Source organism: Aquila chrysaetos, chromosome 3 (genome assembly GCF_900496995.4).
Source record: "Aquila chrysaetos chrysaetos chromosome 3, bAquChr1.4, whole genome shotgun sequence".
Lineage (NCBI taxonomy): Eukaryota > Metazoa > Chordata > Aves > Accipitriformes > Accipitridae > Aquila > Aquila chrysaetos.
Genome location: NC_044006.1, coordinates 61,342,313 through 61,366,020, shown reverse-complemented (window position 1 = coordinate 61,366,020; position 23,708 = coordinate 61,342,313). Strand labels below are relative to the sequence as shown.

At 37.8% G+C, this 23,708-nt stretch overlaps 1 protein-coding gene across 11 annotated transcripts in view; it reads left to right on the top strand.

Annotated features, from left to right (window-relative positions):
* MPP7 (membrane palmitoylated protein 7) overlaps window positions 1–23,708 on the top strand; it is a 156,179-nt gene that overhangs the window by 73,880 nt on the left and 58,591 nt on the right. For 10 of the 11 annotated variants that reach the window (XM_030009144.1, XM_030009142.2, XM_030009141.2 and 7 more), the window contains 2 exons: window positions 13,018–13,095; window positions 17,639–17,719. In XM_030009144.1, the coding sequence (XP_029865004.1) occupies window positions 13,018–13,095; window positions 17,639–17,719 (159 nt within the window). Of the gene's footprint in view, window positions 1–13,015; window positions 13,230–17,638; window positions 17,720–23,708 lie in introns of those variants that run through there. The other variant, XM_041122432.1, reaches the window with a different exon arrangement.

Below are 23,708 nucleotides of genomic sequence, written 5' to 3'. Positions count from 1 at the left end.
TCTTCCTATAAGCAAAGTCATCAAAACCTTTTCTTATTACTGACAAAAAAAAGTGCATTTGAATGAAGTCTGTGAAATCTCATATAATAGCAGCTTTATTTTATTGTATAAGGAACAATGAATTCAAAGTGAAAAGTGTTTCTTACAGAAAAATAAACATTTTAAGAAACTCTGCAAGGAATAACTGGGTTTGTAGCCAGTATTTAATCTGTTTTGCTAACATTGCAAAAATAAAATAGCTAATACATTAGTCTTATTACCATATGCTTTCATATTCATTCAGACCAGAATTTTCTTATTCCTGAGTCCTTTCTCTTTGTGATATAGGCTAAATAAAATAAACCTCAGAGGTATTAAAATATAATTTAAAGAAAAAAGCTTTTAAAAATGAAGGAAGAAAAAGGGCAGCATCTCGCAAGATAAGTTATAAAGGGGTTAAAATCACAAATAAGCATGTTACAGTACTCTGTAAATGGGAATGAATATGGAAATTAACATTTCATGTAATTGCTATTTTAATCTTTAACCTTCTAGTAGTTTTAGGATCCTACTTGAAAAATAATTATCAACTGTATGAAGACTAGATGACATGGTGTGGATTATCAGTAGATAAGGAAAAAATGTATTGATCACAGACAGATCACAGGTAAGGCCACTAATTAAGTAGGCTGGAGAAATTCCAGAAGAGAGCAGTTAGAATGATGAGAGGGCTGCAAAACATGATCCATGGGAGAAGATTGAAAGAGTTTGGGTTTAGCTTAAAAATCACTGGAGAAGTACCTAAGTTTTCATGTTGAAGAGGCCATCACAAAGACAAAGTGAATAATTGTTCTCCAGGATCGGATGAGAAGTCAGGAAATCAATTTACAGCAACATGCAAGTCCAATGCAAGGCTGCTGCTCCGATAGCTGTTGGATCTCAAAAAGGGCTGGGAGCCGGGTTAGAAGCCACTCCCTTGCAAGCGTTAGACCAAACTGTTGGTCTGTTGAGCAATGGTTTGATTCTGCATGTTGCAGGGCTGCCTGGCTTCTGCTGGCTGAGGTGCCCTGCCCATGCTGTGCACAGTACTTGGCTCTGCTCACACCCCTGAGGAGCTCCTTAGAAAGCACTGCTGGCAGAATACAGTTTCACGAGCAAGCCTTACCTGGAGCATTTTGTATCACTAGAAATCTATAGAACTTACCTCTTGTTACTTGGCTGTGGGCAGAAGGGGTTGGATGGCGTGTTGCCGTTGTGTATATGGCCTCTGTCATTTTCTCAGATCGTTCTGTTCAGTTTCTGTACGTGCATATAGAGAGGTTGTGTTCATCAAATTTCCACATTAAACAAGAACTTCAGGATACCTCTGTTCTTTCTTCCTGATGAAAGTGTCTAGTCTTCATCAGCTGCCCCAACAAGTTCCACAGCACCCAAATGAATTTAAATATGTGGCACACTGTTTTCAAGGTACTTACCTGGTCTTGCTGCTACTTTTCCATTTTACAAATAGAGAATGGGTGGACTGTCTTCAGGAAGGTGGTAGTGAAGCAGGAAATTCGTCGCCCACCCTGTTACAGTAGGCTCATACCCTAGAACCTTTGCTTTAAAATGACTACGTCTGGACTAAATGCTGAACTTCCATGCCACTAATCCCACACTTAACTGCACTCACACCTTTCCTTTTTTATCTGTTCTTGTCTCTTCTCAAAATGGATAATAAAACTAACCTCACCAGTCCTCCCTGTCAGGTGTGTTTCTTCTGCATTTAAATCTTATTGACAGGTGAACAACTGCCTGCTTACAATGTGCTTTCTAGATTAGGAAAACTGATTCTCTGGTGCTATAGCTGTTGCTCTAAAATGTTCCCAGTGAATTTAAATTTTAAAATTTAATTTTAATGGTTCTCTTTGCTTTTGCGCTAAGGAGAATGCATGGTATATGAGCATAATGGAGGCATTTACTAATTTTCTTTCATATGCTTTGGTGACACTAGCATGAAGACAGGAAATTCTGAAATTAGAAATATTATAAGACATAGATCTAAGACATAGATCTGCAGGCCTACCCCACTGTTCGTGAAGGATGTGTTTGTTAAAAGTGTCAATAGCTAGGTATTTAACAGGTAAAGAAGTACTTTTTCCAGTAAAAAAGAAATGTGATGTGGAGGTGCAATTTAAGTATGCAGAGACAGTGCACATGGCACAGAGAAGCAAGAGCAGTGTCTCCAGGCTCATCAATTGCTCACTTAATGTCTGTCTGTGTTTTCTGCATACAGAAAGAGTGGAAGAGAGGCTTTTTCATTTTACAGTAAAAATCAAGAGATGGGTCCTTACAGGCCTGAGACTTTGATTAGATCTCTTTAAGACAAAATCAAATCTGGCAATGCCCTCATGACCTTGTCAGACTCGTCTCAGAACTGTTTCATCCATGAGTCTGCCTCAAATAAACCTCTGAGTGCAGGTGTTCTGCCTGCCTCTTCCTGAAGCATTGCATTTTCTCTGTCGTGATCATCTTCCTCAGATGTTCCCTGCTCATCAAGGTCGATCAAGGGTGAAGGACAGAGAAATGAGGTAATGAGGCACAGAGTTAAATGATTGAGGAGGAAACTCTGAAACCACAGATTAAAAAAAAAATAATCCATGGAGAAGAGGATTTTACTGTACAACTTACTGCAATGTGCACAGGCATTTTTTCTATCTTGCAATATCTGGCTAGACAATAAAAACTAGTTATTTGGCTGGAATGACTAATAACTCACATGACCTGAATTTTTAGCAAGGCTCTTTTTTGTCCTTAACAAAATCAATATATCATTTGATTTTGCCAGTTGAGAAAAGCTGCCTTCTTTCCCCACGAGGTTGCTTTCTTTCATTTCTAGTGTGCTGTGCTTCTTTTATTGGCTTTAACAATCTAATTCATAATGATTGCATGATATTTGCCATCACTGTTAACTGGGCCCTTCTGCCATAACAACTCTGTCACACATATAAGCACTCCATAACCAACTTCCTGCTGAGTCAAACGTCAAGCAGCAAGTGCTTGTTGAGAGTGTAAGTTGAACCTGTGGCCTCCCCAGGCATTGCTGTTGATTTGCATTGATAGCACCTGATTTAAAATAATGCTGTTCCAATAACTTTGTAAATCTGTAGATAACACACTCATATAATTTTCACAAAACGTAACCTGACAAGAAAAATGCTCTTAAATATGATCCAATATAACTCTATTACCACATTTTGCAACTTAGAAAATTACTATAATGGTGCATACAGTTCTGAAAATGTATTTCTGAATTGCAATGCAATTAGAAATTTCTGGACGAGTTCTGTTTTGAATATGGGTCATTCTGAATGTTGGGTAAAGGACACTTTTTAAGTGTCTTCCAGCACAATCCTGGACTCTTAGCAACCTTATCTTTAAGGGCTGAACAGATGCTAGTGTAGATTTAGATTGAACATAAGGAAGAATTTTTTTACAATGAGGGTGGTGAGGCACTGGAACAGCCTGCCCAGAGAAGTTGTGGATGCCTCATCATTGAAGTGTTCAAGGCCAGGTTGGATGGGGCTTTGAGCAATCTGATCTGGTGAAAGATGTCCCTGCCCATGGCGTGGAGTTGGACTAGATGATCTTTAAAGGTCCCTTCCAACCCAAACCATGCTGTGATTCTATGCTTGGAGCCTGGTTTGCATTCTTTTAACACAGCTGCAAAGATTTTGATAATCTCAGAGCACTTTGGTCTCAATGTGCATATTTATTTGTTGGCTCTTCAAATAATGGACTTTAAGTACGCATATGACCTGGAAAAGAGAGAGAGTGTTGGTGGTTTCTTTTGTTTCATGTGTTCTGATGTAGCACAAAAATGAACTTCGCAAAAATCACATCCGTTTTTTGCAACTTTAGGACATTGATAACAGGCTTCTTTCCTGTGATAGGGAACATACCCTGGAGTGTTGACATGAGTGGTTTTAATCTTCAATGGATATAATGTTTCAAGCTGACAGAAATTAACAAAATCCCGTCAAGTTCACTCTTGAGCCTCATTTCATTTCTATGAACATGTTGCTTACTTAAAGGAATGCTAAATGAACTAGTTACCAAGTTTTCTCAGGGCTAGAAACACCTCCTTTTTCAAACCGTATTAATGTCTCAAGTTATAACGCTCCTCCTCTCCCCCAAAAAGAAAACACCCTTCAGCAGCAGATGAGATAAGGTTCAAGCTAAGGAGTCTGGATTTTTGGGTTTCCATCAAAGAGTTTAGATTCCTTGTCAGTGATTCTCTTGTTCTAGCTGTTTGCAGGGTGTAGAAACAAGTGATGCGGAAGCAATCACTCACCACCAGCTGACTGATGCCCATCCAGTCCCCAAGCAATGGCTGCTTTGAAAAAACATGACATTATATTCCGTACCATGTCTCTTTCGTCAGTTGGGGTCAGCTGTCCCAGCTGTGTCCCCTCCCAGACTTGTGGCCACCCCAGCCTCCTCACTGCGGGGGACAGAGTGAGAACAGAGAAAGCGTTGATGCTGCACAAGCGCTGCTCAGCCGTAGCTAAAGCACTACTGTGTTATCAACGCTGTTTTGGTCACAGATCTGCAACACAGCACCATACGGGCTGCTATAAAAAAAAATGAACTCTCTCTCAGCCAAGCCCATTACAACAGTTTATACCAGACAGTCTGCAGGATTTCTGATTTTTTTAAAAGTGATTTCATGCTATAGTGATAACGAAGCTTATGATTCTTTTACTATAGTGCAAGTTTTTAGTTCTTCTGTTAAGGTTGTGTAACGTTTGAATGCCTTCTGACTACTGGCTCTTAACTGTTTAGGCAGAAATATTTCCATGTCATTAGCCTGCTTTTGAATTCTTATGAACTTAATGCTTCTGCTCTTTGGAACAGGGGCTTGAAAGAGAATTACTCATCTGTTGTGATGAAGCTTTTTGCTGTGGAAAATTGGGCCAGAATCGAGGTATCTGAATATCTGGTTTTATGTCTTCAGAGGCTTGCTTTGATACTTGTAACATTCTCTCAAAAGCCTTTCTGCACTGTGCAATCACTTAATTTATATTTGAGGCAGTTTAATGTTACTAGGGGGAATGAAATTCTCTTTGCGAACTTTGAGTAGTTAGCTATGATTTATGCATTTTTATTTTGTTTGTCTTTTCTAAAATACATAATGCTAAATTCTTCACAATATTCTATGTCTCTAACTGCAATTCAAGTCAATTGTCCTGAATAGAATGTGATTTAAAGGCTGTACATGTTCTAAGAAAGTCAGTTTTCAAGATGTTGCATTGGGTATTTGAAATGACTTGGCATTTGGTTTGCTGCTCAGTTTTCCTATACCTCATGTTCATCATGCCATGTTACTGAAGAGTTGTTCATATATTTAAGTTCATTAGTGTGCCAAAACTGCAATGATAAGTACTATAGGAAGATTTTGGATCAAATGAGTGGCTTTGCATTCAGTCCATATTTCTTTGCTGTGTAAATAGGCTTACAGACACCCACTAAATGATGAAAATAAAGCAAAAAAATGGCTAATTTTTCTGGTTCCTTTCATCTGATACGGTAGTGTTCTGGGAGGAGAAAAGGAGGGAATTAAACAATCTTTTAATTAAAATTCTACATCAAGTAAAATATGCATACTCTTTCAGTATAGATGATGGTATGCAATTATAGTTTGTGAATGTTTTTATGGTTATTTTAATTTGTTTCATTGTAGCACAGTTTCTTTTTTCCTTCTAAGTACTTTGTTTTACCTTGACTCAAGGTTGTTTGTCAATTTAGACGGTGAACTCACTGTCTAAATAGCAGACTTAAGGTAGTACCGTTAGTGATCAAATGAAAACCCTAATTCTCATCTTGAAATCTCACTGTGTAAATGTTGGAACTATTCATAAATGTGTCCTTTGCAGTCATGAGTGCCTTGGAATGGTTTTTATTGCTCCAGATATTACAGATGCAGGACACAAATTGCAGATGAAGCCAAAACTAGCAGTTACTGCCTCACCAGTTTCTCTTTTGCTTTCTTTTTCCATTCTCTCCATCTGTTGTGGCTTCTAAACGTAGACGTGATCCTCTTTGTAGTAGCATCTCCCCGGTTTGTGGTGCCACTAGCGGAATTAAAGACTTTTTTGCAACCGGTACAGGAACCTGAAACTTTGGTGGATAGTTAACAGCCTCTTGATGTAAGAGAGTCTTTCATTATTCATCCCATGCAAGTGACTAAACCAATAAATACCGAAGCTGTATGTCTTTTGTCAGTGCTTTGATTTCAGACACTCTTTTTGTTGATATATTATGAAGAATATAATGAAGAGAGCAGTTAGGGGAAATGTTACTTCCTACTCTTACGGACTTTCTACAACAATATACTCAATGCCTGTCTTTTAGACATGTCTTGGTGCTTCGTATGTGTGTTTATGTTGGCATTCTAGTTCAGATCAGGAGTGCACTTTTTAAAGCAATTTCCCAACTTCTCTACTTGTGCTGCTTTGGTTTGCATCAGCAAGCATCAGCAGTCCAATACATGAGATGGGTTCCTTTCTGCTGAAACTAAACAAGGAGATTAGCTGCTAATGGGTGTTCAGCAGATGAGGCTAGACTAGGCTAGTCCAGAGTAAAACCCCAGAAATGTATATGGTGTGGTGATTAGGTCCTTAGTGCCAACTGTTCTGTTGCATTAAACAAAGATGGTGTTGCATGTTTTCATGCATGTGTGTAATTAGCTGTATTTTGCAAGTACCTTATCTCCATACTGAGAGATATCTCATCAAGTAAAATCATACCCAAGTAAGGGAATATTTATATAACTAATAGGAGGATATAAGCCTCTGATGTTTCTCAAAAGGTGGTGCACTGTGTTCCAGAATTACTCTCTGCCTTAGAATGATGGTCAGTACAAACTTCTCACAAGATCCTCTTCAGTGTGTACTGTCAGGATGGTGTCATTGCCATAAAAAAAGCTCTTATCTAGAGGTGTTGACATGCCTGAGTAGTTGGTGACACCCCTGTGTGGTTGGCAGAATATTTTCACAAATGTGTGTGATGTTTCTTATGTTTTATGTGCTAGTATGGCTCACTGATGTTGATACAGTGTTTTTTGGGTTATAAGTGTTCTCATATTATATTCTTACACACACTTATTCTTTACCTATGCTAATTGTTCTGTTAAAAAGATTAAGTTTGTCTCCTGTTAACTTTTTGGCACCATATTCCTCCCCTGCTCTTGATTATTAATAAAAGCTTTGTTTTGATTTACGTCCTTTCTGAAATTTGCTACCTCTTGTTCTCTCTACCACTGATGCTTTTTGCCTATGCTTTTCAAGCAAGGCCTATCTGTGGGCTCTAAATCTTGCACGCTGCACTACAGTGTAATACATCTTCACGGTGAGTCTAATTGTCGGGTTTACTTTCTTTGCCTGTTCCTCCTAAAATTTAGATTGATCAATCCATGTAACAAGTAAAATAATCTGGAGGAAAGAAGGTAAACATTCTAACCTATTCTGTCCATAAAATTTAGGTTTAGTGCTTGTTCAAACAATTGAGAGGTGTATAGTCATTGAGTACGTACCCACAGAGTAGAGTATTCATATGAATATAAGCATATGGGCAGCAAGGTAGTTCTAGGTGACTTAAATGTGTTGATCGTTAATAATCTCTACTTAGAAAGTAGAAAAAAAGAAAGCAGAAGCAAGGAAGCTGGAAAAATACTTTTTGAGATGTAAAAGAGGAGGGGAAGAGAGGACAGAAAGACAAAGCTGATGTCATCATACAGAGAAGCAGGCATAGGAGTGGAGAAGGTTGTAAAAACTGAAAGACAAAAGTCTTAATGTTTTGTTTACATCTCAAAATTATTTCTCATAAGTAGGCTTCTGTCTCTGTTTTGGAAATTTATTTTGCTTTGACGTACAGAACATTTGAAACTCTATTAATTCTAGCACTTCACATCTTTAGTATAGCTTATTGGCATTGATGGGAAACTTTTTTTGAAGCACTTCCAGTGAACTCTACTTTCAATTTGCTGACACTTTCATAATCTCCTTTAAAAACATTCTGTTCGTGTGTGTGAAGCCGTAGGTATATCAAGCAGTTAAATATTCTTCAAGTTCAGAAAAAGGAGATAACATGTCTGACATTGCATTTCTTGGGTGACATCACCTTATGATGAAAATAGTCCATTTTGGAGCTCTGTTTTAAATTTTTGAGAAAATTTATAGATGGAGAACTTTCTGAAAGATTGCTAATAAACCTTGGACTGTAATACCGATACAAGCTTACCCTTTCTGAAGCCAGGTATATAATTTGTAGGTGTGTAGTATTGTACTGTAGAGCCTTTCTGAAAAGTCTTGCTTAGACAACTGTACCAGAGCCCACTAAATACTAATAAAATTGTTCTTGTATTGAGGGGATTCCTTCCCAGAAGGAGATGGGGTATTGGAAACTGGTGACATTATTCTGTGTACATGCTTATCCCCCTCCCCTGTGTTGTTTTCAGCCATACGATATTGGAACTGTACTTGGAAATTAAGAAATCTAAAAGGAGAAATTAAGCTTATTTTGTAGGATACTTTGCTTAAGGTTTTTAGTTTTCTGACTCGGAAAGCTCCCTGTGGGTTTTGAAATAGTCCAGGCTGGGGACACTGCAGAAAATGTATTTCTGCTATACTTTGTTATAAAAAGCTTAATTCAGTCTCTCTGGGAAAATCCAGAAACAATTTCCCTTGCCTACAAATGTGCCAAAAATTGTATCAATTTGCAAATGATTATTTTTCCCTCTTGGGGCATATCTTCATAGTAGATTGTCAGTTTTTGCAGAACCTTGTAAGTCTTCCCAAAGTACCCTACAGTGAAAAGAATAGGTAGTCATAAAAAAAAAAAAAATCAGAAGCCAAAACCCCAGCAATTTAGTCATCTGTTCGGCAGAACAGCTTTATATGTTTTATTTACAATACATAACTCTTGCTTTAACAGGCTCGGTCTCATCTGTGAAGAGATTTTCAGGGTTCAAGCGTTACACTTAAATGTCAGAAGAACTTAAACCATATGTACTATATTTTCTATTTTTTTAAGCATGACACAGTTCTATATTCTCCATACATTCCATACGTTTCTGCTAGAGAGAAGGCAATAGTATTAAAGTTACTGGACATGCGGTATAGCCACAGAATATAAGATAAATTTGCCTTTTGTATTAAATAGTATTCTTTAGAATGAAGCTCAAACAAATGGTTGTAAATATGAAATGTTTTATCTTGAGTAGGTAAATGCTCTCTCTTCTACTATTTTCAATCCCCTCTCATACTTCTCTCAAAGTGTTTCAGGATGGTTTTAATTTCTGTTACAGTTTAATTTCATTGAGCAAGATTTGTAAAGGAGCAAAGTACTTGCACCACCTTGTCCTGTTTCGCTTTTCATTTCTCTGTTTGCCTAGCTCACCCTGTATTAATTTTCATCCATGTGGTCACTTAATCTAGATACTTAAATTTCAAATTCTACTTGTGCAAGAATTGAATTTTGCAAATATAATGCTAGTTGTGGGTATATTAGCATGATTTACAAATTTCAGATTTCGGAAAATAATTAGCTGAAAGACAGCATGTGGAGAAGTTGCCAAAACGTTTGGCTGTGTGCACAGTAGTTTTTCTAAAGGTGGTTGTTATAAAAGCAGTCATTCGTCACTCTGAAGTCTGGGAAATCCAAAGCCAACCAGGTGAGTTTGCAAGTGTGCTCTGTCATCCTTGAAAGGCAACAGAGATGACCTAGTCCCCAGTGACTAGGGAAGGGCAAGTACTCTACCCATCTTCAAAAAAGGCCAAAATAAATGTGGGGGACTAGAGGCCAGTCAGCCTTGCTGTGATCTGTGGGGAAAATCACAGACCAAAACATCTTGGAACACATTTTTAGACACATGGAGAGAAGAAGTTGCCTGAAAATGCTTTTTTGCCTCACTGAACTTTTGCTTTGTCAGTTGAATTGCACCAAATCTCCTGTCTTACTGCATTCAGGAAGCTATTATATATAAGTTCTGCATACATTATGAATACATTAGTTACCAGAAGTTAGAGGTAGGTGGTAACCGTAGGAAAGCAGTAGGAAGTAGCATTTTTATGATGCATATGATAATTTTATACTGATATGAAAGGTAATCGTTATATTTTGCATTGATTGCAGCTTTGTGCACAGACCAATGCTTCTTTAATTTTCTTGGGTAAATCCTTTAAAGGTGGAAGGTAAATCCTTTACAGATGGAAGACAAATACTATCGTATAAAGATCTAATTAAAAAAAAAATCAGCTAACAAACAAGGCAAAATACTATCTATTAAACAAAATCAGATATTTTTTGAAACAAAAACCTGTATTGCGTCTCAAATGGAAGTGTGCTGAGGTTGCACTGTTACCATAGAACATATAATGTTTATCCCTAGAGTCACTCATCGTGCCAGTACAGTAAATTAATACAACATCCAATGTGATGTAGCAAAAGCTAATACCTAGAACTGTCTAGTAATAGTTAAATATTCCTGCTTACTTGATTAGCTTCTGTTGTTTGCTCCAGAATTGGTTAGGCAGTTACTCTCTACTACTCCTCCATAATCAAATAAAATCTTAATGATTTTCCTTAAATACTTAGCTGGATTCCAATATCCACTGTTAGGAAAATAAAAATCTGTTTTCAGCCATTTGCTGATTATAAGCAGAGCCAATAACTTGTTAAAGTTACACAGTACCTCCTCTTAAAACCCTATTTTTTGTTGCATGAATTTACAATTCTGTAACGTTTTTTCAAAGATGGGTCATGCAAGAATGTCTCAGCATTTGTTTGTTTGTTTTTCTTTTTTTAATTTCACTGGTAAAGACACTGGCAGGTTGTTCACGGTAAAAACAGCTTCATCAGCAGTGGTGCTTCTATTTTCTTTGAGAAGGTAGAGGGTAGCATAGGCAACTGCTTTTAATGTCAGCGCTGACAGAAGCTCAACATGGATAAAATCAAGATGTTGGCCAATGCAATAAAAAAAATCATGGATTTGAGACTTTTTGATTTACTATGCCTTTTAGTTATTCAAGTCCACAGTCTGTGTAAATTACAAATTTCTGCTAAATTCAGGGAGCTGCAGCTTCTTGTTTAGTTTCTGTGCTTTGTAAGCTAGAAATATGAAGTTGTCCAGTCACTTATACTTTTGGTGACATCCAATATGGATTAGTCTTATTTTGCTGAGTAAACAATGTCTACAAAAGCTATGTAAAATTCAGACTCATATTCTGGAGATAATAGTGCTTTGCATTTAGTTTCCAGATGAGGTACAAATACTTGCTGTTCAGAGCAAATCCTTTTACAACTCTAGCAATTGAGCAACTGTGGTGTCTTCATGCTTCACCCATTTTTTCAGAACTTCGGTATTCTTTAACCAACGACATACAGAAATGATCTTATTAAGTTTACAGAAATGATGAAGGAATCGACCAAGACTTAGAACTTGCTATGCCACTTTGCATTAACAGAGTATTGTATGGCCTTTACTTCAAAGAACCTATAGTCTAAATGAGTAAAAGCAGACGTGGACTTAGAAAGTGTTATGAAGCACAGCAGAAGACAGGAAAAATGGCAAGCACAAGTGTCATTGATGTGGCATTATCTTGTTAGGGGTGTAGTTGTTAGGAGTTCAGTTTAAATTCAAAAGAAAGGGCTGGGGAGAAGGCTGAGGGAGCCCTGGGCAATGAGAGGAGTGAGTGCTGCTGGGGATAAAAGTAAGTGGGGAAAAGCAAATATGGAAGAGGGGGGAAGGCTAGAGGGAACGCTGCAAACCAGATATGATCCAGTGGGCTCCAAACATTTTCAGTGTGCAAAGACCACTGTCTTGGCTGCTCTTTAAAGCTGTCCTTGCTGCCTGGCGTCTGTCCCGTTCCTCCCCCAGTAGCACACCAGGGAGGGGTAGGGTATCATTGGGGTTCCTGTACCCCAAGGACACAAGGGGCTCCCCAGTCAAGTTCTGCACCCCGTGGCCTCTGCGAGACCTCGTCTTCCCATCCTTGCCAAGCACAGAAGTCCCCGATTTAGCTCCTTCTGCAACTCCTCCAACCATCTGGAGTCCATGCCTCCTTCAGAGCAGTGGAACTAAAGTAGAAATCTAAGAATGGGGTTTGTTTGCATCAGTTCAGACTACTGTTGTCTTCTTTATTTAAATTTTAATTAATACTTGTACATTTGGGTATCTTCAGGAAAATAATGTGAACACAATTGAATGTTTAATATAGTACTCTATGCCATTCTGAAATAACTTTTAACAAACTTGTTAGAAGCTTTAAAATATTTTGGCTTTTTAAAGGTTTCACACTGGAAAAATCTAAATATTGAAATGCATAACTTACGGAGGAGGGAAGACGCTAGATATTGAAATGATGGTGTATCTTTTCCCCTTTTGAAAGAAACCAAAGCACACTGCATTTTTAATGTTGATAACTCCCCATTAAAAACTTTAAATGCTCCTAAATGACTTTAACTTGCTGAAGGACTGCCTTTTTCTTTCAGATGTGTTAGAATTCATATTAGCACTACTTTGCCCTTGTTTCTGAATTATTTTAATGACGGCAGCCGCTCCACCAAGCTGTCTGTCAAGATGTGGGTGGCAGGCTATTATTTCACTTCATAAATCATAATTTACAGGGTTTTTTATATCCATCTTGGGGATAAACACTTTATGCTTTGTGTTTTCAGCAGCAATATAAAATGTAATTGATACTTAAAGCAATATGTTAGAAATATGGACAGAGAAAGCCAGGAGAGAAAAATCACAAATGTTTAGTTTTTCTGTGGGTTGGTCTACATACTGAGCATTTTTTCCATCTGATTTCATATTCTTAGCACTTCAACAGAGGATGATGATGAATTACATTTACATGATTGCTGCCTGTAGGTTACTATAAGGATGTTTCTTTAGTTACAGACACTCAACAGATCAGTTATCTCAACAGGGTCATTTTGTACAGTTTCTCATGCTGCTAAATAAACTTATCGCTTTGTGCTATTGTCTTCCAGATTCATGAAAAACTGCATTATTATGAAAAACAGAACCCAGTGCCCATACTCCACGGTGCAGCAGCCTTGGCAGATGATGTAAGTGTCCCCTGCTGAGATCACTGGTACCAAGTCTCCCAAAAAACTGTCTGCAAGCAGAACTCCTCATAGCGCAAACATATGAATGTAATCCTGTGAGCTGAAATCATAAGAAGCTGCAAATGTTTCCAAAGGTGCTGTCATCACCGGGCTTGTTGCTGATATTACTTTGATTTTTATTCACTTGACTGTTATAAAAACATTGCATCTAGATAGCCTCTTGTTCTGCTTTACTAACTACGTAATAGAAATTACAGGTTGGAACTCTACTGGGAGGGGAAAAGCTGTCAACTATTAGTGTTTTGTGAAAGTCACAGACAAGAGGAATGCTTTGGAAAAATAAAGACAAATGAGATAGCAGCACTGCTGACAGAACATGAAAAATGACAGATAATACTACAGAAATGAAGCATATGAAATGCCTAGGAAGGAGGCTTGTTAAAAAAAATCAAAAACTATTTAAGAAAAAGTACAGTAGTGATTTATTGATATTGGAGCTTTCCAAATTACCTTCATAACCAAAAAATAAATTGTAAAAGTGGTCGGCATTGATGGAGTAGTTAATTTCCTGTTACTATAATTTTTATTTTAAAGAAAAAAATCCAACCTGCCATTTCTTGCTATTTGGTTAGTTCTAGGATTCAGATGAATTGTGCACACACCTGTGTAAACTATGACTGAACCTGAGGTAGGCCAGGATAGAGAAATGTTTAATAACCTGTGGTTTAGGTGAAATCCAGAAATCTTTGTTGCAATTGATGATCTCAGGTTGTTTTTTGCAAAAGGCAATGTGTATTAGGATCCATTTCAAATACAGCATGTTTGAAACTTCACATACTTTATAGATGTGTTAAAATCTTAACTACTATCTTTTTATATAATTAATAGCTTTTGATTTTTAAATTTTACAAATGGTTAGATGTTGTGAATTGAGAATGGTAACATTTTAACAAAAAAATAAACATATTTTAAGTCTATTGAAAAAAAGGATATAATGTAATTTAATCATGTTTCAGTAGGAGGAGAGCTATATCCTGTAACATACCAAATATAATAATGCATTAGCTTTGACATCAGGCATATATTAGTAATATTTTTTTAACCTTCAAGTAGCTTTGAATGATGTTGATAGTAATTTTGAAAATTAGAAAGCTGGTTGAAATTCTTTTCATTAAGTTCTTGGTGACATATTAATAATCCTTGTTAACATTTGTGTTATGGATCTCTGGGCTAAAATTCTTAATAAGAATAATTTCTTATTTTTGGATGCAAAACTTAGTTCTTGATATTTTCAGAAATGCTGAGCAATCTCATTCTTTGTTCAGCCCCATTTAAAATGTATAGTTTTGGAAACCCCCAAATTAAAGTACTCTGTCACTCCTCAGTTGAGAGAGGTCAGGGTTTTTAACCATATGAATGTATTACTATGTATATATGGTAGTATTTTCAAAATGTACATATGTTGGGACATGAGTGTCTCTAGGCATCTGCCTACTTTTTAAGCACAGCTTCTTTTTAAAGATCCTCTTGCTGGTTCTTCATTTTTGCTTATGTGTAGCTGAACAGCTGGTTTTATGGGCACTGTCCCATAGAATGAGGATGTCCTTTGGCAGCTGAAGTCAGGCTAGCACACTGCAGGATTTTCTGTGTTTCAATAGTTATCAGCAAACTTTGAGGAAGCTAATTTGCATGCAGTGGGTTTTGTAACTCCAAAACCCATGAAGTTCCAGGGTTAAAGTGCTATTCAATTTTTGGCACATTTGTCTGACTAGTTGTCAGATTCAGGGATTTAAGAGCATGTTGGTGATATAAAACACACTTTTATTTCAATAGGCTTTAAATTAATGTTTTGTCTTCCTAGTGATAGTAACTGTTCTATAGTTAAACAAAGGAGATATTCTTATTAGCAAGTGAATATTTCCTGTTTGATTTAAAACCCAGATTTGAGGTGCTGCTAACATAACTAAAAACTGTTCAAGGAGTGTGTTTTTATTCTTGTGTTATTTTTTAAAGCTATTTTAGAGGTAACAATAGTGGTGAGGCTTCTTTTCTAAACATTTTCATTTTCCTAGCTGCCATACCTTCTCTCTCTTCACCCCCAGTGACTTTTAGGCTGAATTTCCCATCAGAGATTCTGTTTGCCTCTTATTCTGGAGCAGCAGTGTCTGATGTAGGACTCTTGCTTTCATGCAAATGTTCTAAACATTGCTGGCAGTATAGGTACATACAGCAAATAAGGCCTCTAGGTTATTAGAAAGGCTGTTCTGGCAAAAGAAGTTTCAGAACTTTCTCCAGAAGCTTTAAACTCCCAGACCCCCACTGGTCCTCATCTCGCCTGCCTCACCCCACATCTGCCTCTCTCCCCTGGTTTGTCTTCCCCTCCCTATAGTGGCAGCTCTTCATAAAGAACTTGGTGAAATGTTATGGTTCCCTCAACAGAGGATCGTAGAAGAGGTTCTCAGATAGCTTTTTCTGCAGTCTTTGGCATAGGTGGTGATTCGCACAGTATCAGTGTGCCCAGGGTATTCCATATAGTTTGTTCTTCTGCTGGTAGCTGTCACAAATCTCAGCACTTCAACAACTACTAAAAATCTGGTCCAAAACTCCTAGAAGCACAACAAGCAGCTCTGGTGCTGTTTCCTAATCTGGAAACATGGCTTTGTTGTCCTCCTCCTCTGTCAATCTTTTTCTTCCTCCTCCTCTTCTATTATGGGGCGTTACATGTGCCTTTAAGACTTTTATGGAAATATTTGGGAAAACCTTGTTAATTATATCAGTGAAAACATTTTTAATTGTTTCATCTCTGAACAAATATTTTCTAAATTATGAGATTTAAAAGTCTATTGAAGCAATAACAAAATATTCTGTTTCTCACTGTTCTAAACCTTATGCACCTGCATTTACATTTGCACCACCAAAGCAAACACCAATTCTGCTGAAGTTAATAGATGCTTGTGCAAAATTCATCTGAGAGAGAAATGCTGAACCAGTCATTCTTGCTGAGTGATTACTACTCTTCATCAGTGAAACACGAATGAATACATTTTATTTTCTAGGTGATGTGTAGTACAAGCTAAGGAATGAAAAGAGAACCAAGGGGAACCTGTGTCATATACCTGATGTCATTCCTATCACAGATTATTTTCAGCTCTGCAGAGCTTTTCCGTAGAACATGCAGGCTAGATTGCAGTCAGACTGCCTCACTTCTTGGCTTTATGTGCCTAAAATATTTCATTCTGACCTTTCCTACAGAGATCGTTTTCTAATCTTTCAGTATTAAGACACAAGTATTGTTAAGATTAGCATTGATGTATTTGATGGACGTTTTTATCTATGAATTATAGTTAAAAGGCCATGGACTGTAGGTGATTAATTTTTGTTTTAGTCCTGTTACCCCTCTATTAATTTGAAGGTTAAAAAAAAAAAATTAAAATCATGTCTGATGTCTATAATTGCTTCTAGAATTAGTCTATTATATATAATTATGCCAAATACACTTCTATCCATTTATCTTGAAAATTTATACAAAATGAAAGTACAAATTTAGAATTAGGCCAGACGAATAAAATTACTTGCTGCAAATAACCAATCTTTTTTTGAGACATTTTTATGATACTGATTTAACGCAAAGAAAATAAGTGATTATCTGAAATCACATTTTGGATTACGAGCCATGTAGCTTCAGAATTTTCAACTAAAGTTCAGTGTTGTGAAATATGTTTTAGCTTTTCCTTCTTCTGGAAAAATAGTTCAAGTCTGAAATCCTGCAGTAAAATATGCCTCTTGAGTCCAAATTAGTTGAGAATGTCGTGATAAGAAAAACTCAAGACATGAGCCAAATAGCCGTGAGATTAAACGTTAGACTGCTGCTCTATTGTTCACCAAGCCACAATTTTGTAGTATAACCAAACATAAATTACTGATCTTGTTGTTAGGACGTAGTTTGTGCATTTTAGGGGCTTGAATTGCTGATGACCTGTTATAAATGATATTATGATTAACCCGCTTCACGTTTAACAAGCTCTTTCCAGTGTATGTGTAAACATAATAAAAGGTTCAGATTGCTTGCACTGTAGGGGCACTTTGCTTTCTTATCCCAGTCCTAAACAGCACAGCTACTGTGGGTTTTTGGAAGCAGTGTGGATTTCACCACCTCATTCAAAACTATTTTTTATAGACAGTGTCAAAGTTTGATCCAGTCATTTTTACAAGCAGTCCTTTGTCTGCACGCAAAGGACCATTCACTTAAATGAAGTGCTGGGATTTGCCCCCATTGCTATAAATCAGAATGTGATCTGGCTGCACCCTTGCCAGAAATGATTACTTGTGTTAAACTGAGCCAAAAGGCCTGGCTTAAATCTGGTCCACCGAGGGCCAGAAAAAGAAGCGCGGTGATTGATGGTGTTTTTCTTCATGCTGGCTTCTGTTTGAACGCATTGGAAAGTAATAACCTTGAATAAGATAGATTCTGGGTTGTCACTGATGCACTGGGTAAAACAACGCTTTTCTAATGGTCTTTGTGTCGATTCCATCTCCCACCCAGCTGGCTGAGGAGCTGCAGAGCAAGCCACTGAGCAGTGAGATCAGAGAACTGTTGAAACTCCTCTCAAAACCCAATCTCAAGGTGAGGATGTGTTGCACCTGCAGAGTGCTTTCTGCATGGGTGTCTGCATCTGCTTCCCTGGGCTGTGGGGGAGTTTGTCTGCTTTAACGAATATGTGTGCTTTTAAGAGAAGTCGCAATGTTAATCGGAAATACCTGTTATGAAGAAACACATTTAATGTTGCCCGTAAATTATTATGTTGTAACTGATATTTATAAAAGGAATTCAGTGGAAAGCCATTGATATTTACAGTGGATATTCCAAAAAGTAGATACAAGATTTTTTTTTTGTCTTTTGCTAACTTTTATTGCATATGCTTAATAATTTTATTACAAATGTGCTTTTACTAAAAGGTTTTTAGTCATACTATTGATTTAATTGCACCGTGCATAAGTAGCGCAACCTGGTACTTTCAACAAAATTCCTGATGGATACTATTTAAAAGAAAAAAATCTAATTTTGAAAACTTTCTGCAAAACTCCTGGGGTTCTCTGTGGTGCTTTTGGGGAACTTGATACCTTTTATCTGACAGTAGGCTATAGAACCATTGCATCACTCAGGTTGGAAGGAGGTTGTCTAGTCCAATGTGTTGCTCAAAGCAGGGTCAACACTGAGTTCAGAGCAGCTTGCTGAGGGCTTTCTCCCACCAGATCTTTAAAATGCCTGGGAACAGACATTCCACACACACTCTGTGCAGCCTCTTCCAATTTCTAATTATCCTCCTAGTAAAAACTGGTTTTCTTATATCCAGTCAGAACCTCCCCTGTGTATCACTGTTAATGCACACTATCACATTATTTTTCCACTCTAAAGAGAAGGAAGACCTTAGTGCTGTAGATGCATATTGCAATGGTAATTAAATGCAGCAGTTGATAAGTTTAGAGGAAAACCGTAGAGTGGAAAGGAGCCCTTTTTAAGACAGTTGCTTCTTTGTATTCCCTTTAAAACACTGATCTCAAAACCCCAGACACTATTATATCTTCAAAGTGCTACAAAATTTTAAAGATCAGTTATGCCTCCTTTTTAAAGATTTTTGCAAAGTTGGTTATTCCATAGTTTGCAAAGTGACAAACTTTTTCTCTGAAGGGGTAAGCAATGACAATGGCATCTTACAAGAGGAACTGTTGGTGCATCAAATTGCAGAGATCCTAAGCTTCACTGCAGGTATTTCCTTAGTGACTGTCCACGTGTGTTTCATACTTCTGAAGCTTTAGTGGATTGAGCCTGAAGACAGCTTGTTTGCCACAACTGCATCTCTCCCTCTCCCTTTCTTGCTTGCTCTTTCTCTCCCCACCCCCAACCTCCTCCCTCTCTCTCTCCCTCCTTTGGAAGCAGTTAAATGCAATGTGATAATCTTAGTGGAATTTCAGGGAAACAAGTGCCTTACCCCCAGCGTGACTGAACAACTGCAGTAACTCAGCAAATGTCTGTCTTGGCTGCAGGGGGAGATGGCCAGCTGCAGTGCACCAAGCCTTTTGCATGGCCAGACTGCCTAATCCTGCACAAGGGTGCATGTTTCCCTGCCCTGCAGAGCCCGCAGGTGTTTGTGTGAGTTAGGGAAAAGAACCGACAGTATGCGTGACATTTTTGCCTATCCATTATCTTCTCCATCTGCCATCTCATGGCAAACATGCCTGGGCGAGGTGGTAAATTATCACTGCTCCCTCCTCCATCACGTTGACCAGGCGAGTGTACTGCATTCGGTCAGAGATTGTTTTAGTTGAGATTCTTCTGTGGATTTCCCCTGCTCTGTCTTGGGCAGAAAAGGAAAGGAAGTAAGTTGCTGGGACTATTTCCAGTTCCTCCCCAGAGATGCCCTTGAGTCTGTTCAGCTGTATCTGAGCTTATGCTGTACATTGCATAAGATTTTCTAGCCTTTCACTATTAGGTTGATGGCTGGAGAGGGTTTGTTTCTTTCCTTCTAGATTCATGGGGCAAAATGATACCTAGAAAAACTTTTTCCCTCACATCTGAAATTACTTGGGATAACTGATTCGTCTTTCGCAATGATGTTGCATAGGCTTTATCTAAAAACTTGTATATGCCTTAATTTGGGATTGACTTAAACTGGCTGTATGTTATTCTGAGGGGGAAACTTTCCTCTCCTGATCTGGCTTATAACTGCTGGAGCCAGCAGGAGAGCTTCCACTTTCCTTACAGCTCTGCTCTAATGTTCATGGCACGATGAAGGATGGTTAGGATTAGTTTACTGCACTATATCACTACTTCCACAAGTTTGGTAGTGTAAATGGACAGGACTAGCAAGGTGATTATAACTTCACAGGTTTGGTTAACATGCCAGAAAAGGCTGGGAGAGGTTTCCACCAACTGTCTGATTAGATGACTGTTTCTATGTTTTCATTTTGTGTTACAAAATTGTTTTGTTGAATATATTTCTAAGTGTTTGCATCTGATGAGTAAAGCTTTGACAGGTTTGTGGTGTTCATGGTTTTCATCCACAGAGAAATGTTTTAAAGAACAAAATAATTTCTCTGAGGCAGTTATATTTATCAGACCTGAGATTTTCAAAATGTCCTAAAAGTCATTCCAAGGTTTTGTGAGGTGCATTTTCTTTTGGAAAAAAATAAATTGGGCATTTCTAGTCTTTTAAAAACTGGATGCAGTATCCAGTTACACTGAGTGGTTTTTTTCCTGCTCTAAAATGTAGCAACCTTTACCATAATTAAATGAACTAATAATGGTTGTGGTTTATCTTTTCTGATTAAAGCAGAACTCTGGAAGTAGAACAGAGCACATAGCTCTGGGAAATCAAGTGGATTTGTTTATCTGTGTATGAGATACTGCATTTGCGTTCTAGATTTAAAATATAATTGCAGAGTCCCATGGATGCAGGCCACCCACATCTATTGTTTTTAATTTCCAGTGTTGAATAAAGACTTACAGTTTACATTCTGTAATCCTGCTATACCTTGTTAAAGATATCAACAAGTAGAACAGTATTTCCATACCTGAGAACCCAAATCCAGTTGAATGCGGTATTTGGATTTTAAGCAGACTAGAAATTAGCTCTTTGAAACGTATCTTGTTATCTCTCATTCAGAAAGCCTAAGTACAGCAATGTGTATCTTCAGCCCTTCTCCGTCATAACCGCAAGTGTACAATCAAATGTTTGCGATCAGTTGAGGAAGATAACTATTAATAAACGCTTACACTTCCAGGGTATGCGTATGCAAGTTTAAAAGGTCTGCTGAGTTGGCTGTTAAAAAACAGCTTAAGAGTTTAACACGTCAGAGTTCGAATGATGGTAAATAACCAGAACTAGATGTACTGAAACTTATATTGCCGTGCTTGGGTTTTTTAAAGCTGTGAGGTATGTGGAGATTTTGTTTGGTTGGGTTTATTAAGTTGCAATAAAATATATACCTTAAAGATACAAAGCATAAAGATATATAGATTCACGGTCAGGCCAGGCCAGCCTGCGGACAGTGCTGTGTGGCTCTAGTCTGAATGGTGTTTGGACCTAAGCGACGACATGCTTGGGTGATTTGAAATGCTGGCTGATCAGGCTTGGATCCGCCTGCCGTAGCTCTCTGTAAACGTATTTTAGACTTCTGAAAGTGAAATTTCTGTCTTCCACTGCTGTCTGCATTTCCCGGGTGTTGTAGCAGCAGCACTCACCGACGGTTTCTGCGTTGCAGTGGGACAGGCTGTGGAAAGCCTGTGTGCTGGCAGCATCACCAGGTCTTCCCCTGTCCTGCTCCGGTCCCACAAGGCAGACAAGAGCTTGATGCACCTGCACAAAACTTGCTAAGTGCAGACCCTGCCTGCTGGCCTTTCTTCTGAGGGGTGTTTAGACTGTTTTTTAATCCTTTCCATTTGTTCAATGTAGATGCTGGTGCTTTAAATTAATTGCATATTAGATAATCTGTGTAGTGCTACCACTGTTTCCATTATAAGCGTTAGCTAGTGTGGTATGTCTGTTACAACCTCACATGAACAAGGAACGGAGGGAGGACTGTGGTGCTGTGTGGAACGTTTTATTCTGTATAATTCAGGCTAATGGGCTATATTTGAAGGTGGTAATTCCTGGCCTGTGTGGGACTGGGTACTGCACCTGCTCCCGGGTTTTTCTTCAGTTCCTGGAATGACTTTTTAAGACTTTTATAATTCCTGAGGTGTAACCATGAATTAGATTATTTTTAACCCTATTTCAAGCTTACTTTGCTTATTTTATGGAGGAAGCATTTAGAAGATGGTTTGTGTTTTCATGCGGTTTGGGTTTTACATTCCAGTTTTGTTCATGGATTTACATTTACATTGAAGTTATATGATTTATACGTGTTTGAGTGAAACACAATGAGGAACTTATGTAATACACTGTTCTCCATGTGTAAAAGAAAGGAAGAAATGTCCCTTAGCTTCCTTGTCTAATGACAGCATTAAAGTTACTTAATGTATGTTGTAAATACGCAACATATGAAGCTTGACATAACACTTGTCGTGGTTTAACCCCAGCCAGCAACTAAGCACCACTCAGCTGCTCGCTCACTCCCCCCCCACCCCGTGGGATGGGGGAGAGAATCAGAAAGAAAAAGGTAAAACTCGTGGGTTGAGATAAGAACAATTTAATAGAACAGAAAGGAAGAAACTAATAATGATAATAATAACAATGATAAAATGACAATAATAATAAAAGAATTGGAATACACAAAACAAATGATGCACAATGCAATTGCTCACCACTCACCGACTGATGCCCAGTTAGTTCCCGAGCAGCAATCCCCCCAGGCCAACTACCCCCCAGTTTATATACTGGACATGACGTCACATGGTATGGAATACCCCTCTGGCCAGTTTGGGTCAGGTGCCCTGGCTGCGTCCCCTCCCAACTTCTTGTGCCCCTCCAGCCTTCTTGCTGGCTGGGCATGAGAAGCTGAAAAATCCTTGACTTAGTCTAAACACTACTTAGCAACAGCTGAAAACATCAGTGTGTTATCAACATTCTTCTCATACTGAACCCAAAACATAGCACTGTACCAGCTACTAGAAAGAAAATTAACTCTATCCCAGCCAAAACCAGGACAACGCTAAACATCTCTCTTACAGGAGGCTTAATTGTTTTTGTATTTCTATAACATGAAGACTAGAATATATAGTGGGGATATACATGAGGAAATTATGTTTCTGATTTAAGAGAAGACACTCCTGTGTGCGCTTTTGTAAAAAATACAAATAATAGCATAAAGAAATAAGTATTCTCAGCTTTAATGGTTTATAATTTAGAGAAATTTAAGGAACTTATGTGACAGAAAACAGAATGTATGTGAAGAGGGGAGTTTTACAGAATTTTGAAAATAATGACAAAGATTTTAAAAATTATGATGCATCAGGTAGGCACCAGTGCAATTGAGAGAGGTGTCTTTATAGCGCAATTTGGCTTTTTATGAATCTGGAAGTATTGCTATTGTCTGAGAGCACTACACTTTTTTTTTAAATTAGCTACATTATCCAGAGTCAAAATATTTTTCATTGTTATGCAATTGTATAAATTGGAATATATCATTGGAAGACTAAGATTCAAGATGTTAACACAAAATATATCTAAAAGGGAATTTAATTCTGGATTTTTAATGCACATGTCACAAGTTAGCAAAATGGTCTTATCTGTCAGTAGGGACTCAAATGGGAAGAAGGGAAGCGGGCAGCAGAGTTACTCTGTCAGTGATGGGGTAGAACCCCAGTGACAGGCACTGTAAGAAAGGAGATGTAGTAAATATGACAGATGGTCAAACTACGAATGAAAGACTTTAAAGCTTCCAAATTCTCTTCCACTTTTAATTAAAAAGCTTTCTTGAATAGTAGCTCTCAGTTCCTTTTCTAACAAGCTGGAAAAAGCTGTGTTCTTTTGGGGACAGTGCCATAGCTCAAGAGCATAATTGTTATTTATTTTTAAAATTATTTGATATCTACAAAACTAAAACAATTAACTATAGGAATTACAATTTTAGGCACTTATTTTGTTGGTGTGGCTGTAAGCAAAAAAAACTAT